We start from the raw sequence: 21,413 nt of genomic DNA on the forward strand, positions 1-21,413 counted from the left end.
TACTGAGTATGTTTGCAGTATTTGTTGCTTTACAATAGGCTTGTGAGCACCAAGCAAAGTCACAACATTATTTCCTACAAAAACAGCATCACAAAAATCACAGTCCTATATACATTAAAACTCTTATAGATTTGCAGTGAAGGTCATGTAGACCAACCTCTCCGCCCAAGCCAGGCCACTGAGGACCAGCTTTTGGAATATCTCCAAGGACAGAGACTCCATATTCCTGGGCAACCTGTGCCAGTGTTTGCTCATTCTCCCAACACAAAAAGGTTTCCTGATGTTCAGAGGGCACCTCCTGTGCCCCAGTCTGTGCCATTGCCTCTTGTCCCATCACTGGGCACCACTGGCCTCCATCTTCTTTCCATCTTCCCTGCAGGTATTTCCATACAATGATGAGATGCCCCTGAGCCTCCTCACAGCTGAACAGTCCCAGATGTTGGAGCCTTTCCAGGTGCTCCAGACTCTCAGACACGTTGTGGCCCTTCACTGCATTCTCTCCAGCATGTCCAAGTACTCATGTTGTGAGAAGCCCAGACCTGGGCACAGCACTGCACCTGTGGCCTCATCAGTGCTGAGTGGAGGGAAGGATCACTGCCCATCATATGCTGGCAATGTGTCCCCAATGCCTGGAATGCCACTGTCACCTCTGCCACAATGGCACCCTGCTGGCCCAGGTTCACCTTGGTCACCATCAGGACCCCCAGGTCTCTTTAGGCAGAGCTGGGTGGTTCCCAGCACAAAGTCAGTGCCTGGGGAGTTTCCCCCATAGACAGGGTTTCTCCTTGTCTAACTTGAATTGAATCATACTTTATTTTCTATACATATCATATGCATTAGTGCATTGAAACAGAAATGCTGTTTATTTCCATTTAAAAGTTACACGAGAAGTTAATCTAAATTTAGATTTCATTAACTCCTATTGATCATAAAGGACAATTTAAAAAGCATATTACAGTATATATACTTAGAATTAAAGTCCTAATTAAAAATATTATTTTATTAAACATCAGAGAATTTACTCTAATAGTGAAGAGGAGAATACTGCTATAAATGTCCTAACTGCAAACTACATTTCAACTGGTGCTCGTACCTTTCTAGATATTACAGCCTGTAATAGCTGGGAAGACTGAGGAGCTAATTCTGTGAAAACTGCACTGGATGACAAATACAGAAAGCTGGCCTTGCAGTCAGAGAATCTGTAATGTGTTTCCATGATAAGCACTCTCTGATAGCTCAAATGCTGAGACTATACTGAACTTATCCCTTTCACTGAACACAGACAGGCACTGGGTCCTTTGCCAGCTTAGCTATTTTCACACAACTTGTTGAAAACATTCTCTGACATGTCTCCAGGTTGGGTGAAAACATTGCTGAGCAAGTGGTTAGATGGCATCCATTATCTATTATCAATAAAAACAGATTACTTTGCTCATGATTAACATTTATCCATGAATAAGTGAGGTTAACCTGGACTGACTTTTCCAAAAAACTGTTACTGATTTCAGAAGGAAGATCAAGTACTCAAAACTTGATACACAAACACACACAGAAGAATCTTCCAGGTTCCAGTACAAAATTGTACTTCTGTAAATGTCTCATCAGGAGCTGTGAAGTCATCAGATTTATTCTTTCCTTGTCTACAGTAAACAGAGACTTGCAGACATTCAGTAATGTGTTCCTTCAGCCACTATTTTAAAAGCAGGCCTGATACTGTTTGTGGTACCAGGTGACCCTGAGCTGTCAAGTCTGTTCTTTGGGGCTTTTCTAAAAGAGACACACTGCAGAACAGGTGCTTTTCAACACACTGTAGTGGCACCAAAACAGTGTATGATATCACTATTGCATTTCACACTCCTTTAGACCAATTGATGACAAAAGATAAAGAAAGTGTTCCTTTTCCCTCCCCACAAGGATGCAACATTAAGGAAAGGAAGAAAAAAATCATCATTTTCATCTGTTATTTCTTTTGTTTTATCATCTAAAGTAGCAGCCCCAGATCCTGGGCATTTTACAAATACACATGATTTAAAATAGTAATTGTTTACCTGATAAGCTTACCTGTCCAGGCTCCAGCAGTGGCTCCATTAGCTCTACCCCCTCTGCATAGACTTGAATTAGTGCAAGTAAATCCCTGGATTTGACAGCCTCAAGTAATTCACTCAGTTTAGCTGCTGCAGATGCACAAGTCTTCCTAGAGAACTTATGATCTACATATTTAGCAGTGATAAATTCTTTACGTGCAGTCCTGTGGGGTGTGAAAATAGAGCTTGCTTTAGAAATTTTTAGAAAAATAGGTCAATGATTATAATTTTAAATCACCTTGTCTAACTTGGAAGCTGAGAAGGGAAGAAGAGAACTATCTGATAACAAGTGTGTTATTATTGTTATACTGCATGTCTTTCTTGCAAACAAGCCCCAGATATGGAACATTGTCAATTTTTCCTGTCTTCTTGTTATATATAAAAATTACTCTGACTGTGGAGACTAAGACCAAAGAAATAGCAGAGCTAGTGCCATTTAGTCCACTGTGTTTATCATCTGAGGGTTTACTACATAACTCAAAACCATTCAAGAGTCAAATAATGCACCTTGAAACCCAAACTAAGAGTTTTCTACACAGGGAAGCTGAGGTAGCTAAAATGTGACTATATATGACTGGAGACTGAACTTCTAAGAAGTTCCACAGTGGGAATAAAAACCTCCAGTCCAGCCATCCATGCTTTCCCCTGGCTTGGTTACTGTTTAAAACACTTTACATCACAGATATATTCTGCAGAAAACTTAGAGAGTTTAAAGATTCAGTACTTACATATCACTTGATGGACTGGGTTTAGGTGAAGGACTAGGTAAATTCCCTTCCATAATATCATTAAAACTAGTATTTCCTACATTCTTGGCCAGCTGCAATAAGAGAAAGATAAATGAAGGTGAGGACTTTTGGGGTCTAACAGCAACCTAACACCAGGACTATTAATGTGCATTTTCCACACTATTAATACAATATGCAAAAAACAGGACTGAAAAATTAAAGCCCAATGCTTACACACAGATAGAGAGCAACTAAAAAGAAAGAAAATACTTCTCTTATGCCAGAATTGTACAATAGACTTCACAGTCACAGAATTATTTGCATTTCAAGACAATCTACTTCCAACATGAAACCAGAATGAGGAACCAGCAGCATGAACAGTGAAATGGTGCTGGTACACTGATTAGGAAGCTGCTTTGGGAATAAAGCTCAGTCCTAAATCCAGATCTGCCTTACAGTTTCTTTTTGACTTGCTTATATTTTTCCTTTGGTTTTTTTTTTTTTTTTTTTTGGGGTAGTCTCACATCTGATTCCTTTCATAACTTCAATATTACATTATTTCATCCATCAAATTAAGATTCCTACAGTATTTTTCTTTTAGAATTAGCAACAGTCATTCTCCCTTGCCAAGTCAAATTAGCTTCATATTTTAAATCACATGAGCTTTTAGATTGCCATGATTTTGGGTCAAGATCAGCTATTGAGAGCAAAATTCTGATGGCACCAATTACAATGGATGTCAAGAGCATCAATAATATATAATAATATATAACTGTGCACCTGTAAAATAGCTACAGAAATATGAAGAAGAAATTGTGCAAAAACACATGCCTTGAAAAAGATTAACGGTAACTTGTACATTTTGATATATGTCAACATTTGACTAAAAAAAAACCAATATGAATTAAAGAAACTTACCAAGAGTTCAGATGTTCCTAATTTGTCTAATTCCAAAGACTGGATTCGAGAAATATGGACACCCATTTCTCTGTGTATTCCAGAACACTCAATGCAGGTTAAAATGCCCAAATTAGTCGATAGCCATGTTGGATCTGCACAATTGCAAAACAAAGTATTTAATCAAAGTCCAAGAAAAGGTTTGGAATGGTGGTAAGAGATGTATTCTGAAATGATTCCTTATTTAATGTTTCAAACAATGAAAATAAACTAAGAACATTCTGCACTGTTCTCCAAACTCTAGTGCAAATTTAACCACAAATTGCTATCAATGGAATGTAGTTTTTCATATTTAGGAACAGACCCAAAGGCACTGAATTTAGACTTATTCATTCATACTGAATGAACATATTGCAATACATTTCATATTTGCTTTCTGTATAAATTACTTCCTGTTTTTAAAAGTAACAGATCTCCTAAATTTGACAACCTCTGAAGTTTTAAAATTTACTTTTTAAACTTTAAATAGTCCTTCATAAAAGATTAATCATAGTGCTTTCCAGTATGTAAAACAGCAGCATGTTGTAGAAAATTTGAGGAATGCTGGCTAGACCAGGAAAAAAAAAAAGCACTTAAAAAATGCTGTCATGGAGGAGATCTGCATGTAACATTAGAATAGATTTTATAATACGAATGCTACATAAGAAGCATGACCAGTTTTTAAGGAAAAGAAAAAGCTTCAGACATACTTTGTGCACAAATTAATCACTTCCTTGACTTTAAATAGTAACTGCTGAAGCATTAAGCCAAGAGTTTTAAAGCAGCAAGCTGGAGTACAGAGGTGAAGCTTAAAACTTTACTACAAATTAAAAAAAGAATGAGAACTGTAATCTGAAGTTTCTATAGCTTTACATAATGAAATAATGGAATGAACCGATTACAGGATTTGACATAATTATATTCCAGTTTGTAATTTTATCTAGCTATTTCAAATTTGGATCAGTTCTACATCAGTAAGCATCTGCAAGATACATACAATCTACGCAATTCCAAATGAGCATCACCTTCTTGAAGTGTCCCTTTGATGAGAAAGCTGCAGCAGCTGCCAGCTCCCACACCAGCTCAGTCGTACTGTGACCTGCTGCCCCTTCTCAAGCTCTGAGTGCCACATAACTGACCTGTAACTCTGTACTTCTGAAGATATTATCTGATAGGATTTCAACTCTGGGTCTCATTCTTTGCACAAGACTACTTATTCCACCTCTGAAAACGACGCTGCAATTCCAGTGGTCTCATGCCAAGATAAAGCCTCAGAGCAAGATCCTGGCCAGGTCAATTTTTTCCACAATCATTGTCTAAATATTACTCACTTCTACTTAGTAGCATGCACAGGATCAGTGATGCCAAGCAACTTCCATTCAAGTGCAACAAGCATCTAGACACAGTGCAACAAGAACAGTTCAAACTCCAGAGGGGCTTGAACTGCTGGAAGTAAGCACAGACAACACACAAAAATATTTTAGTGAATTAAACGGAACTAACGTAGGAAAGTCATATTTGTTCTTTTAAAAACAGGTTGAAGACTGAGAAACATCACTTAGAAAATTAGTTTGCACTCTACAAACACTTCTTTGAAGAAATTACTATGCTCCCAACAAGAAGCTGATGACATGAACAAATGGAGATACCTGGTGAGCCACAATCACAACAGACTTCATTTCCGGGTAATCTCTGTATGTCATCAATAATGGCTTTTGTCAGATCCTCTAAACTGTTTTCACCTGTGCTCTGCTCTCCACGGAATGCCATATTTAATGCTTCTTCTTTGCTGTTAGTCAATACTGATATCCATCTAGCACAAGAAAAAGACCTTAATGAAGATCTGCATTTGCAAATACATGTTGATCTATAAACTGTAGAAATCTTGCCAGGAACAAAATATTAGTGGGACTAAAGGGAAGGACTGTGTTGTGGGAGAGAATAAGGAGGGGGAAAAGTGAGAGACAAAAAGGAAAGATTTGAGAAAAGATAAGTAAGAGTGAGAAGAGAGAAATAGTCTTAATTTTAACATCCCTTTGGTGAACAATTTTAAAGCCAAGTTCTCAGGTTTCTCAAATAAGCAGAAGTTGTGGAAGAGAAAAGGGCAATTAAGCTCCTGTAAATTTAACTGCTTTAAAAGGTGCCCAAAATCTTCCTAAAGTCTCCTTCCTGGAGAAAATGATAACCCCTACTTTCTCCAGTGTGCATCTTTCTCTTCACAGAGGAAACAGCAAGCACTCTGGTGCATGTGTTGAGGTCTAGCTGCCTTTTAAATGCAGGTCTCTGTGCACTAATCAGAGTCAGACTGGAAAGCCCACATTAATGACAACTGCCATGGCAACCAAGGGGGGAAGGATGACAGGACAGTAACGATACCAATAGCCAACACAAAACTTTAGGAGCAACAGTTGAGTGCAACAAAACAAGACTCTTTAATGGTATCTTAGGCAATGTTTCCTCCCCTCCCAATCCCTCTGCAAGTTGTTGTTTACATATAATGTTTTAATTAAAAGCAAACAAAACCTCTTCTCAGCGGCTGCTGTGCTCCAAGGGGAAGTAAAGAGGGGAAAGCAGTTCCACTAAGGACCACGCACATTGCAGATGCAGTGTTGCCAATTTAGAAAAAAGAGCAAGTTAAAAAGAAATCCTCACAGGTAAAGTGATTTTAGATCTACTGCAAATATTTTCTTTTTTTTTAATTCAGAAATGTTGTAAATTGGCAGTGTGCTCAATGCATTTCATGTTTAAAATATTCTGCAATCGTCCGTCTTCTGAAATATGCAGAAATGGTTATGGTCATCTAAACAACAAAGAGAACTTCAGATTGAAATTCATAATTTCTCACTGAAATAACAATGAAAAGATTAGCTTTAAAGGATTTCAGAGGGAAATTTATGTGTGTAATCTTAGAACACAGATTCAGAGCCTGAGCTAATATATGGGCATTCCATATTATATATTTCATGCACATATTTTTTTTAATTTTTATGTGCATAAAATAATCTAGGAAATAGTGCTTAAAATGCTTTCAAAATTTTGAAAAATCAACCTAAGAACAAAAGAGAAATTGAAAGTCTTGAGCACAAATTTGCTCCAAAGTTTACATGCTGAAAACAATGAAAGTGCATTAATCTTTCTCATTACATGAGAAGAACCCACACTAGAGGGCATTGTTCTGCACTTTTAATGATGAAATTCAATGTTTTTAAAAAATAAGAGGCAATGGTGTCTTGTTTCTAATATTATAACAATGTTTGGTTAAATACACAGAGTAAAATAATAATTCAACTCAGACAAACAACATTTATTCTGACATTTGTTGGTAATTTCTTTTAGAGTTACAACTCAATTAGTTTGTTAAAAAGGCAGAATTTGAATAAAACTCAACTAAGCAGTAACAATTAAAAAATTATTAGATGCAATTACAACAAACACAACACAACTGAGCCAGCTGTTAGTTTGATACAGACTTCCTCATTACGAGTACCTAAGCTGTCAGAGCAATCATTATTTTGGTTGTGTTTGCTCAGGGAGAAGGAACCCCCTGTCCAGGACGGTCACTGGGGCACCTGTGAGTGAGAGCAAGAGGCACCACAGTGGCAGCTCTTCCCTCACAAGGACAAGGACAAGGACAGACATCTCTCAATGACTGGTGCTGCTCATCAAGAAGTGCCCAGTTGGTCACCAGGCCTTCCTGGCAGGCTGCACACTCAAAAACTCAGTAAATATGGAATGGTAATTAAATGTTAATAGTTTATAAAATTCATTCTAACTGCTCTTCTTCTCTTTTTCTTATCTGCATTAGTCTTTTTTGTTCTTCCTTTATTAAAAAAGAAAAAAAGTATTTGCTCTCTTTCACAATACTGCCAGTGCCAATGAATAGTCAAAAACCTTCTCGTAATACTTTGTAATGTTCTTTCAAATACTTTAAAAAATAATCAAGTCTCACAGAATTGCTTTGTTTACTTGTTTTAGGACAAGAGGAAATGACCTCAAGTTGTCCCAGCAGACATTTAGATTGAATATTAGGAGAAAAATTCTTCACAAAATGGGTTTTTAAGCACTGCAACAGGCTCCCTGGGGAAGTGTTTGGGCCACCATCCTTGGAGGGCTCTAAAAGATGTGTGGACGGGGTACCTGGGGACATGGTTTAGTTGTGGGCTTGGCAGTGTTTGATTAATGGTTGGACTCAAAGACATTAAAGGTCTTTTCCAACCTAAACTAGTCTACAACACTATTTTAGCTAACACAATAAATAGGTGCTCCAGTCATCTGTTAACCTTGTTTGTTTGAATATCAGCAATTTCTTATCATCCTTGAAGGCATTTTGCTTGCTGGAGGTTCACAGTTTTGAAGAAACAAGGCTCAACCGAAATCTGGCATCCTAGGTGCCTCTTCAGGAAACAGGTGTTTGTTAATCTTTCATGGACCAGATTTCACTCACATTTCTCTTATTTTGCTTCAGTATTTTCAAGTCAATAAAAAACCCTTCCCCAAGAATAAGAACCAGTCTAATAGTTTTGGGGTTTTTTTTCATTTTGCAGTAAAAATTTAACTGTCTCTTCTGAGAATCGCTATTGCGCCACTGCTGTTCCCAGGCAAATGCATAATCAGAACAAGAATTGTATAATATTTTTCAAATATTGATATATAACTCTTTTTGTATGGAAGAAGCATCAGATAGTATCAAGGCCTTCAAACTCAGTCTTTCCAAGGTGAAAAATGTCTGAGGACTGCTGTTAAAAACTAGAAACAGATGTCTGTTTCTTCATAGAAAACTTCCTAAATCTAGCTTTGTTTATAATTCAGGCATTTCCATGAATTATATCATATCCAGGTAAGGATATGCTCTTAACCTTGAAAAACAGGCTAGAAAAGAGCCCAAAAAGTCATCACCAGAGTATGTTTGGCCTATCCACAATTATAAAAAAAAAAAAAACAAAAACAAAAACTGAAGGCAACCATTATTGTATTTGTCAAAAAAAAAATCAGGCTACTTTTCCTATATTCTACACATAAATATATGTACATACAGAACCATACTACCCATATGCCACTTCCCCCTGTATTTTGTCTACTAGAGAAACTAATTGAGAACCTAAGGACTGTCAATCAGTAATTAAAGGCCAAACAGCTGCCTGGATAAAAATCAAGACAGTTTGAGGAGCTACTTATGGAAGCAGTGTAAAACAATTACAAGGAAAATGTATGCAAGACCAGTTAAACTAGAATAAATACATCTTGCTTTTTTCTCTATTTAGATATGAATCTATAAGGAAGGTGATTTGAAAATCTATTTACACATTTTCAATTGGTTCACAAAGTAAAAGGGACAAAACAGAGGCAGCACTAAAGCTGTGTGGACAAAACACAAGAGGAAAGGATCAAGAGAGATCACACCTATACCAGTCAGGAGGAAACTGAAACAAGAGGATGACTAACTGAGGAGTTACATCAAGTAGTTCCTTCAGAACATCCTTAAATACTAAGGTTGGAAGTCCACAGGGTGCTATTCCCATGGCACCTTAGATAATAAAGCTTTTTAGAGCTGCATAAGAAAAACAGTACATTTGGTTGTATTGTAGTTTCTCATCAGCATGATTACTACACTCATTCTGGTTCCTCAAAGGGGGCAGAGGGAGGTGCTGAACTCCTCTCTCTGGTGAGCAGAAACAGGACATGAGGAAATGGAACATAGCTGCATCAGGGGAAGTTCAGATGGGACACCAGGAAAAGGTTCTTCACTGAGAGGGTGGCTAGCCACTGGACAGGCTCCCCAGGGAAATGGCCAGGAACCCTGTGTGTGTTAAAGGAGCATCGGACAATACCCTTAGTCACATGATTTAGTTGTAGGCAGTCATGGGAGGAGGAGGGAGTTGGACTCAATGATCCTTAAGGGTCCCTTCCAACTTGAGATATTCTAGGGTTCTCTATGCCAAAGCAAGTAATTTTCTCAACCACTTGACTTTAGAGTGATAGACAAAATTTCAGTGCTTCTAATAGGAAACAAAACCAGCCTGGAATTTCAAAACAGTTCAACAGGCAGCCTGCTAAACTAAATTTATCTGCCTCTCAGAAGAAGGATACTACTAATTTATTCTTCCCCTACCCCCAAACAAACCACTTCACCTGTTAAACTAACTAATACAGTAAAAATTAATTTATGGCAGAGGACCAAAAATGTATGAATCATAAGAAATAACAGTATTTTCTTCTTGACTAAGAAAATTACAGGAATAATTAAGTTCCAGGATGAATGCAGTAATCATGACTAGCAAGTCAGCTTTGCACTGTAAGAGTCAACATAAAGCTATGGAAGCCCAGAAGGAAATACCTGCACAACAAAGAATTCTCCAGCCCTTTTATTTCACCCATGACTACCAAATTTGAGCTGTCAATGCCACTGCCACCCAACACTACCAAACAAGTGAAACACCCTACAAACGTCCCCTTGACTTTTAAAATACACATGGAGCAACACAGTCTTCCACTAGAATGTGGATATTGAAGGAAAGAATGAGGCAGCCTTTGCTGTCCTCTTCAGTAGTAACTTTATTCCTTGCACTTTTGAGTCCTGAGCTTTAGACAGTGACAGCATGCACAACACACATCTGGTGACACAGGAGGAAAAACCAGTGGTACATGGTTCTCAGGAAATAATTCTGATGCAGTAGGAAGAAAGATTGTTTAAAAGGAAATAATCTAATTGGAAACATGCATTAATGAAGCAAGTTCCTGTATTCTGAAGTACACAAATCTCAGAGATGTGCTCTGCCATTTATTGCTAGGCCTACAGAAAAAAAAATGCCTGTAGATATTTTCTGTGTCATATGGAGATCTTTTACCTATTTATTATGTTTACTTTCAAGGAAAAGGTAGGATTAAGAGGAAGAGAAGTAACTGCAGAACAGGGTTGACAGGGAAGATTTGAGAACAATTCAAAAATATTTCATTTGAAACCTAATAATCTGATCTACAATATCATCCCAAGCACTTCACACAAACCAGGTACTGGCAGGATAAACAATCTAAATGGGGTTTTGGTTAGTTGGGTTTGGTTTAGTTTTAGTTTTAATGTTATTAGGCTTTAAAAGAGCTCTGTAGTGTGACACAAAATAGTTTACATTTACAGATTCATAACAGCAGAAAAAAAGAGACAGTAGGCACTACTTGTGCATTAGCTGAGAAAATGATTTCCACATGTTGTGTGATTTTATACATCTCTATTGGCAAAATAAACTTGAAAAAATGGAAACATTCTTACGCTACGTATTCCTGTTCATCTTCTGCTTGAAAGTGGTATGTTCTGTTATCTGAAATAAAGAAATACATCTTTTCATTTGGCACATGATGAAAGTTAATGTGTCTACATATTTGGCACTAAAACCTATTTGGCAGCTAAAGCTTTGAACGACAATTTCTCTTGAAAGACATTATTAATCCTTTATTCATAGCTATAGAAAACAAGTCAAAAAAAATGAAAAAAGGAAGATGAAACTGGAAGTTTTCACAACATTTTTATGTATTTTAAAAGTCTTAAGTTTTGAAATAATTAAGAAAAAATAAATACATAGATAAAGTTTTACCCTTTCAGAAGTCAAAACTGAAACATAATTAGAAGAGGGGAAAATTATTTTTTTTTCCTTTTATATAGTTTTTCCCTCCACTTGAGCCAAGAAAATTGTTTTACTAACCAACAGATGAAGACACGAAGAGGCTAGTATCTCCCACAATCAAAAGTTTCCTAGGCTGTCTTTTTCAATATAGAATGTTGGAACTGTTTGTTGGTTAATACTCCATATGTAAAGTCTGAAAACACTAAGTTGACTCTGAAAACACTAAGTCGACTCATCAAAAGAGTTTTTAAAACCAGACTGGATACAAATACCTGCTGTACAAGACCAAAATGGCAAGAAGGGGAACCACAGGAGCTTTAATGCTGAGAAGAAAAAGCACTACCAATTTTCAAAGAGAAATATATTTTAATGTAGGATAAGAGAGAAAGAAATTGTGTCTCCTTGTCTTCGCCATTCCCTCAAATAGCAGTCAAAAAGCAGAACAATGACCGAAAAGCAGGATAAAGCCAAAGGTCTTTCCCCTTTCCTGGTTGACACAGATAACACATGTTCAACAAAGCTGTTAACATCTCTCTGAACTTAGGAAGCAGCACATATGCTACATTTCATGGCTTGTCACAAACAAACAGTATTTATGTCACATCTACACAGAGAAAGGTTCTATATCCGTTTGCTCATCATGAGAAAGAGAGGCTCTGAACATTCATGAGACACTGTGTGTCTCTGGATACAGACCTAAACTCTGAGCTCTAGCCTTGTGTTCTACTCAAAGCATCTTGCAATGACATTATCAGAAATCCCACATAATACAAGATTGTACTAAAGCTGCTACATACGTGATATTAGATCAAAGGACTTTTTATCTTCAGCATTTGGCTTCACCTGGCAGGTCAGTAAATTCAGTTTAGCTGGTTGCCTGTTGGACTAAAAAGAAAATTTATTTTATTTTAAAAATGTATTAATTTAAGATTATTTTCCCTTTCTGGGGAATGGGCATCTATGATATTACTTTAAACTTGGACATGCACACATATCCACCCTCAAAAAGCTGGAGACCAGCATCACTTGGTCTGATGTGGTCTCTCAAAACAGACACATGGCTAAATCTAAACAAAATTAAAATCTTCATGGTCTCACTTTATTTAAAAGGGATGAAAAGAAAAAAAAGTTTAAATTTACAATATGCTAATATTAAAATAATTTTTAATTGCATTTCATCAACAATGGCAAAACTAGAATGCAGTTTTTCATTACAGCATGCCCATATTACAAGTTTCCTCCCATTTTAAATAAATCAAGTATATAATCCTAAAACTTTAAAATGGAAGTGGAAAGCTGAAGATCTGGAGTTTCAGAACTCAGGATAAATATTCTGTGTTGTAATTAAGTCACTTAATACATGATAATTAAACGTATCTTTGAGGAATTTGGGGTTTATACCATTAGTAAGCTTTAGAAATTAAGGGTTGTCGGTGGAATTTGGGGCGAAGGTGGAAAAGAGGTGAGAAAATGGGACAGTCTCCTTTAGCAAGAGCAACTCTTGTGCTTGTTTCCAACAAGTTCATGTTGCACCCCCAACAAGGCAGTTTTAGCACTGCCTCCCCCATGACCACCTTGGCGCTACCTCATGACTGAGCATTCCTAGGAAAATCCTTCCGATATATGCCTGATTCCAAGAACTCACTGCAAACAAAACTTCCCAGCATTTCAAACTTTTAATTGAAAGCACTCAAAATACTAAACACATTGACTCATCTGTCAGACTCTAACCTAATATCAAATACTTCCCAAATTCCCAAATTACCTGGCTCACATATATACCATGATAATCCTTATAAGCAAATCCATCTGAAGTATTAATTGATAAGTCTGTTCAATACATTTGCCATTTTCTTATTAAACTACTAATGAATTCATTTCATAAACTACAGTTTCACAAAACTTCAACAGTCAGAAGCTGATGTAACACCCTTTTTGCAATAGCACATTAGCAGCAACAGATTCACCAGGAAAGGATGATGCTATTTATTATTTTCATATAAAGGTATAAAATTAACTTACCGTTGCATGTGAGATGGTAAGAATTCCATTTTTAACAGTGCACTTCCTTCTTTGCCACACTTTCCTTAACCTATATTAGAATATCATATCAATTTTAGTAGGTAGATTTGACTTCAAAACACATAAATATCATTATCATTTTGAGATGATTAGCTTTAAAGAACAAAGAGATGCAGTCAAAATTTTACTAAATGCTCGATCAAAAGAAACTTGGAGATTTGTGACAAATCTTAATCATCTTTTAGAGACAGTTATGAAGACAATAGCTTTCTTTTAACTATGACTACTTCTTTATGCGTGCTTGCCATGCTTTTCATATTTACTACATTAAATTCAGTTCTGTGTTCAGGCTTAAACTTTGGAACTCACAAGTACTTGTGGCATGTGAATTAGGAGAATATGCCTGAAGCAACCACAGTAGAAAGCTGTTATAATTAGAGCCTGAACATAGCAGTAGATTTCACTATTATGTGCCACCAGAACATACCCATCACTCTTCTTTAAAAGATAACCTTTCTTCTCACTGCCATATTCCTTATTTCCCTGAAGCTGATGCATACTGTACCCTCCTTGCCTGCTCTGTGAATCCTGAAAAAGGGAAACACAACATTAACATTCCCCTAATATACACAATAAACATTCCTAACTTTTAAGCCTATTTTATTTTTTCTTCCCTACAACATCACAAATTCATAAAGATTAAAAAATATATATAGCATGCATATATATATTTAAACACATACATAAAGGAAGACAAATTATAATAGTCACTTTTTTTTTCAAATAAAAAATATGTATAATTCATGAGTTTTAGTGAATCAAGTCAGCTGAAATAACTTTTGGCCTGATCTAGTGAAACAAGTGAAATGGATTAACTTGTTACAAGCACATCAGAAAAAAAAATCCCCCAAATTCATTAAAACATTGACTTACTCTCCTAGACTTCGATCACGAAAGGCAAAAGCAATAGAGGAAAGAGAAAGCAAATAATTTAAAACAAGAATTATTATTAATTTAAAAAAAAAAAAACAGGTTCCTTGAACATAAATTTTATAGCCCCCATTGTTAAAACAATATTTCCCCTTTCTAAAGACACTAATAGAGAGAAGGCAAGAACTACTTTTTAGGCATGCTGGTGTTTTGTCTCATCCAGTAACAAAATATCATAACAAAATTCCAGGCAACCTGGCATATATGACGTTGGCTTCACAAAACAACTAAGATGACTGCGGGACAAAGTTTTAATGCATCTTCCAATCTTTTTAATCTTTAAATTGCCTAAAATTATAGTTAAATTGTATCTTCCACCACAGGAGCTAATTCTGAATTTCCACTGAAAAAGATCAGGTCCAAAGTTAACTTTTAATTTTTGCAAGTGTATGAAAAAAGCTATAATAAAGGGCACATCAATTTTTTTTAAATATAACTATGGAATAATAATCTGCAAAACATCTGACAACATCCCACCAAAAAAAAAAAAAATTGAAAAGAATGGGAAGTTCAATTACTCCCTTCTCAACAACCTTTCCTTTCTAAAGCAGAGTTTCACAACCAATATATATTGAAGATTACTCCCTCTTGGTTTATCCAGAGCACTTGCAATTGATTTTCATTTTGTAAGAAGTTTGCCACAGAGTTGAGAGAAGCGCTTTGGTAAAACTGGCAGTTGTGGCTGGAAGCAGCACAGAGGCTCATGCAAGCTGGGTGCTGCCAGCAGTGCTCACACCACCACAATCAGCAGCTTGTTTGTTAAAAGTAAATTTCAAATCCCCATGGGAATTAGGGAATTAATCCTGCTGGTATTAGCATAGGAAAGAACATAATGAGATATAGTTCTTGTTGCAAGTAGCACATGAGATGACGATTTGGAGAAATAAATCAAAATGTAAAGAAATAACTGACGAAACAGACACAAAACATGATTCCAAAAATTAGCTACATTCAACTTAATGCTGTTAAGTTACATTTGCAGCAATAATTAATAGACAAAAATAGGGAACAGAAGCCTGTATTAAAGGCTCAGTTTCTTTTAAAATTGAAGCTTCTTAGGATATGAGCATTTTGCAACATACAAAATCAGATGATTTACACAATTAAAAGTGCACTAGCATTCATTAAAATACTTTTTCAAAAAGCCATAAACCATAATAATTTTCCAAAATTAGATCATTCTTGCACAAGGTAACAGAATCTGCCCCAGCTTGACATGAGGACAGCACAACAGTGGCCACAAGAGACACTGCCTGTAGGAGAGCCAATGCACATGGTGCTTCCTGCAGTGAAGCTGCAGCACAGCCCAGGATTCAAACACAGTCAAGATGTGCTTCTCCAGGAACCAGGTAATTGCAGTGATTACAGTAATATCTTTTTCACTGATGAAAGGACAAGTATGCCACAAAAATGTATAAGGTTATTACAGATGCCCATAATGCAAAATAAACACCTTGAACAAGCACAACAGTGAAACAGGACTTGCATTATAAGACCTCAAAAATGTCTCACTTCTCTCATAGCAGCACTAAAGAGGTTAAAGGTGGAAGAATTTACAATACGGACAGGAGTCACTAGTTTCAATTTCTTTCTCTCAATCAAAAAAAACTTTTAACTATCAACAAGTAGGGCCTCAACTTTATTATTTAAAACTGCTTCCCTGCCAAAGCAATGTTTTGTAAGAATACTTCTGATTCTTTTACAAATCCACTGGAGAAAATCCCACTCATTTAATGTTCTTCAATAATTCCATTAATCCATCAATTTTCCATCAATGAGATTATAGTGCATTAATATAAGTGGGAAAATGTATACTTAATCATAATCCACCAGACCATCTGTCACAATAATAAAGCCCAGCTTCATATACTTGAAGATTTAGATACACACAGTGATGGAGGCTGACTGGTGAAAACTCAGGCCACATCAGGCTTTGCTGTCTCTTAACCAAGGAGTAATGAATGCTGACATGCTGCTTCAGGAGTAAACACTGAATACCTAAGTAACACATTGTTTTATCAAGCTCCTCAATTTCTGCCAGCATCATTACACTCTAATTCATGTAATGACTGAAAGTCCTCATGTTGTATTTTGAGAGAGAAACTTGAACATCAGTGTGATCAAATGCTTATTTTATCAAAAAAAAAAAAAAAAAGCAGATTCTTTCACTGCAGCACTTCTCTCTCTCCTGTGATTTGCCTGGATATCTGAGAATCGCAGTACTGCTACTTTTCCTTCTAAGACACAACTTCAATTCTCTTCAAAACAATGACTTTATTTTTTACATTTATAACTTTATATATATATATTATGCATATATACACACACAGAGTTTTTCAAGAGTCCTAGAATTTGTCCAGACTGTAATTACAGTCAGAACAGTTGCACAGTTTATTTTGGTGATGCCTGTGAAGCTTCTTTATTTCAACATGTATTCAAGTTTCAAAATTTGACTTCATATTTAAATTTGACTTTACTTATATATTTTAGATGAGGTTTTTTTACTATATATTTTTTTACTACACATCCAGGAAATAGGTAACCAAAAATCAAAACATTATATTTCAATTGTTACTCTGCCTCATAATAATCTATGAGCAATTTTGAAACTTGACTTGTATGGACTGTACCATATGCAGCCATGAATGCACAATACATTGTCAAGAACATCCACCCATTTGTCCTACTTTATTTCCAAGAACTGGCTGACTGTCAAGAAGCATGAACTCAACAACATATGCAGCATCCAGGAGAGAAGGAGAAGTTTTTCTTTGCTTCCCAAATAATCAGCTTGTGGAAGAAAAGATACATGAGAGGAGAGCAAGTCTTGTTACTCCGTGTGTTGGGAATCAATTCCCGATGAAGAATGAGCAGGAATTATGTTCAGAGTGATTTAGGTAATAGGGAGATGACAAATGTAATGCCTGTATGGAAAGCTCTGTAACTGTTATGGAAGAGATCTGTTAAGTCCATATGCACATTGGAGATGGAAGGGAAAAAATATCAAACTGAGAATCAGGAAAGACTGTAAGGTATGAGGTAAGGGAAAACTGAGCACTAGAAACAGCTGGCGGCTTTTAAATTGGGATCTACAAAGGTGCTCTGTGGTACTCCTGTCAGCATTTGTGCCATGAAAGAAATTTAAAAAAACATGTACAGTGTGTTGTAAGGCTGTGTTGTCCTTCAGAATGGTGGGATTAGAGATGCAGGAAGAGGAACAGCCTCCAGGTCAAGGTTTGTCTGCTATATGATGTACACATACGTTATATTAGCATATGTAAGCAAGCATCCAAAAGGAAAGAAAAAAACCCACTCTGAGGAATTACTCATCCATCATTCCTTATTAACTGATTACACATTAGTTAATTTACTAACTTAAAACCACACATCTACACACAGTGGCCATGATCACAATGGGCTATCTATAAAATTATGTGACAGCCCATGAAAACACTTTCATTAGTTACTAAAGTCCTATTTTTCAAAAGTTTCAGAAGAATTCCAGGAAATTAAGGATTTTTTAGCTTCACAGCACAGGAGGGACATTAATGAAAACTACTTTGAAGAGTATATTTATTATCACATACACTGCAAAATCAGAGCAGCTTTTGAACAGAAAGGTTGTGTACAAAAATTTCCTGGAGTTTCCTGGAAGAATTAGTAAGTAAATGATGACTGATGCAGCGTACCTGGACTTCCAATGGACACTTATTTTTCATTATGAAAGGGAAAGAATTACACTGTCACAGGACTAGAGGAAAAGTACTCAGGTGAGATAACAGGTTAAAAGCATGAAACAGCCAAATGAGTTTCACAGAAAGCTGCACCAGCACATATGGTGTCTAACACAAACAATATGGAAAAGGGTGAACAGTAAACTGTCAAATTTTGTTAGATGCTATTAAATTATTCAGGATACTCAAGAAAGGCTGACTGAAGAATTTCTCAGGAACTCAACAATAGCAAGTAGCTTGACACCAAACAACAGGTGAAGATCAGCATAAAAAAATGCCAAGGGATGCAGAGGGTAAGAATAAGATACTATGATATCAGCTCACCATGAAGATTCAGAAACAGGATGATATGGTTATAGCTTTACTGATGATCAAACTTACACACCTCCTCTGGCCAAAAGGCAATATGTAAGGTTTTATATGGAAAAATAAAAAAAAAAAGAAAAAAAAAACCCAAAAAAGTATCTAGTGAGGCTATAATAAATTCACACACACACTCAGATCCTGAACAGGGTATGCAGATCTAAAAGTTCAAAACAAATAAAAGCAGAAAGATTTTTCCACACAACATGCAGCCATGGTGGGAAAGGCACAGCTGTAACATAAGCTGATGATTTACACTTCTTCAAAAAGCAACTGCACAAATTCAAAGACTTCCAAGCCAGTCAAGCTACTAATGGGGGTGTATTCTGGGGAAATATCAGTGTTTATTGCCTTGCATTTTACACTCAACACCCACTATAAACTGGCATCAAAAACTTGGCTGACTCAGTGACCTGGGTGTGAATTTTCTTATGTATATGTGACATTAGCAATACTGTTGATCATATGTTTGGATGATCATATATATTCAGCAGAATGGCATCTGTCTAATGATTAGCTATAATTCATATTTAATAATAGACACCTGGTAAATATGAATGCCTTACACACCTACAAGAAAATGAACAGAGACTGGAGGATAGCAGAGCACAAGATGGAAGTGTGCATCCCTTCTCTTCATTTTTCCCTGAACAATCATTCCTTATCATTGTCAAGGACAGAATGCTGGGGTAGATGAAGCATTTATCTGGCCCATTACAACTCTTCTTACAGTACATAACGAAAGTACATAAAAAAGAGAATAATTTATCTTTGTATATAAAATGGAAGCAGAAAATTAATGTAAAAGCATTGTTGATATGTAGTTGAACATTGTAAATATTAGTTTTGCCATGATGTTGAAAGTCCAATTCTTTTGAGCCAATAACTACACAAATTTAACATTCATTAAACCAATTTCTGAACATAAAATTCACAAATTTACATTATCTCCAAGAATAACATGTCTAATTTATTTACCTCCTTCTGATCAAGCTGCAGAGAAGATTTTATCAGATCTCTAAGAGCTGTAAGTTGTTTCTTTTCTTCATCTTGTGTCTGCTTTATCTATAGAAAGAGATTGCCATTATATGCTTGCTGGATGCAACTTTAAAATTAAAGTTTTATTTGTTTCAATATACTATTTTAGCTCTATTACTTTGTGTTTTTCTAACAGCTGAGCTTATTTTCATGGACCAGTCCATTCTTATGTCTTCACCTTCTATGCATTTACTGCTTGAAAAGCAAGTTAAAATGAATGTACAACTCGACATACACTGCTTGTTCTATTACATTGATATGGTTTACTAATATCATATTAATCTCATATCTAATGCAACTAAATTATCCTCTGAAATATTAAAATAACTCAAATGAATTTGACAGATTACTTAAGGAATGAAAATGCAGTTTAATTTAGCAATAAATTACAATAGCAAATGGGATTACTGTATTTCTGATTATAGAATACAAAAACACTTGGGTGACAAGTGATCTTTGATTCCATATTATTACTTTTCTTCAATAAACATCACAAATGAATTAATTTTAAAACCTTGGTGCTATCATTAAGTAGTTTGGCTTTAAAAAGTGAAAATGGTACTAAAATTAATATTAATAATAGAAGCTGATTCCAATATTAACACGTAAAAGTAATTTTACCTTAATGTATGATTGAATTAATAGTAGAATGAAAGCAACTTTTCCTAATAGCTCTAAAAATTGCATATGAAGTTTAAAAGTCAAGATGTCTTTTCTTCACCTAGCTATGTTCAGTTTCAAGTATGACATTTTTCATTTATAAGATTCAAATGAAATATAGATCCTTGTAGTTATATTTAAAATGTACCTATATAAACAAAATATCTTCCTTTTCAGATATAAAACTACTTGTAAGTAAACTTACATTATATAAGTCAGCAGCCAACTTTTCAATATATTGTTTAAGTTTATCAGCTGTTTTCAAGCCATCTTGGAAGAAACTGGAACGAAAAATACCTTTGATTTATCAGGAATGTATCAAGTTCACAACACAAGTTGAGTGTCTTGTGTAGAAAAATAGCAAAACGAAAAAAAAACATATCCAGCTTTTTCCATGTTCAAAACTGAACAAAATAATTAAAAAAGTAAAACCTCCAACAAAAAAACCCTTCCTAGTAGTTTAGAATATTTTTCAACAGTGGAGATACACCACTGTAACTTTAACAAAGACCAAATTAGAGCGAATATAGCCAACATGTTTCTCCTACAGTAATTTCTAAAATCTTTTTTCTGTATTTAACTTAAGTTCTTGTGTGTTTGCCTTTGTGGTTCTAATGATGCCAAGGTTGTATCCCACCACTTTCACCTCAAGGAAATCCAAAGAAATTACTGGTGTTCACAGTGGTTTTAAAATAAAATTAAGTTTTGTATTCAATGTGCAAGGTTTTGCTTTGGCCTCTTTCTCCATCACTGCCCCCCAAACTCTCTCACACACTCTCTCCTGGAAGTCTACAGCCTCAGAAGAGGAAGATTGGCACAACACAGTCATGAAAAAAGCCTGATACATTCAAACAACGGGAAACAAAATATTGTGCAAAAAACAAAAATGTAGCTAAAGCTTAAAGCATTGCAACACTTACTTGCATTGTGCATGGTAATATTTAATAAGGTTCTGCAGAAGGTCCACACCCTTTTTTGTCTTGATTTCATTAACCTTAATAAGATACTGTGTAGAAAATGGACAACATATTGATAATCATGTATCACAAACTTCAACAGTTTTCAAACAATAAAACATCATTTACTCAATGAATTAAACTCTGTATTTAACTTGGGTGCTGAGCCATAAAACACCAGTCCACCACTGCTAAACTAAATTTAAAACAGGTAACAATTTATCTGGCCACTCCATAAAATCTAAACACCTCAAAACATAAAGCAAATTCAAGAAAAAAGTTTTAT

The 21,413-nt window shown here is 35.7% G+C and overlaps 1 protein-coding gene across 3 annotated transcripts in view; it reads right to left on the reverse strand.

Moving 5' to 3' along the window:
- ASAP1 (ArfGAP with SH3 domain, ankyrin repeat and PH domain 1) overlaps positions 1-21,413 on the reverse strand; it is a 125,801-nt gene that overhangs the window by 34,925 nt on the left and 69,463 nt on the right. For all 3 annotated transcript variants that reach the window (XM_053971500.1, XM_053971483.1, XM_053971491.1), the window contains exons 8-18: positions 21,092-21,177; positions 20,377-20,452; positions 19,452-19,538; positions 13,874-13,974; positions 13,387-13,456; positions 12,162-12,249; positions 11,013-11,061; positions 5,398-5,561; positions 3,731-3,864; positions 2,813-2,904; positions 2,062-2,248 (exon numbers count right to left, since the gene is read on the reverse strand). In XM_053971500.1, the coding sequence (XP_053827475.1) occupies positions 2,062-2,248; positions 2,813-2,904; positions 3,731-3,864; positions 5,398-5,561; positions 11,013-11,061; positions 12,162-12,249; positions 13,387-13,456; positions 13,874-13,974; positions 19,452-19,538; positions 20,377-20,452; positions 21,092-21,177 (1,134 nt within the window). The remainder of the gene's footprint in view (positions 1-2,061; positions 2,249-2,812; positions 2,905-3,730; positions 3,865-5,397; positions 5,562-11,012; positions 11,062-12,161; positions 12,250-13,386; positions 13,457-13,873; positions 13,975-19,451; positions 19,539-20,376; positions 20,453-21,091; positions 21,178-21,413) is intronic.

The sequence above is a fragment of the Vidua macroura genome, chromosome 1 (genome assembly GCF_024509145.1).
Source record: "Vidua macroura isolate BioBank_ID:100142 chromosome 1, ASM2450914v1, whole genome shotgun sequence".
NCBI classification, from domain to species: Eukaryota; Metazoa; Chordata; class Aves; order Passeriformes; family Viduidae; genus Vidua; species Vidua macroura.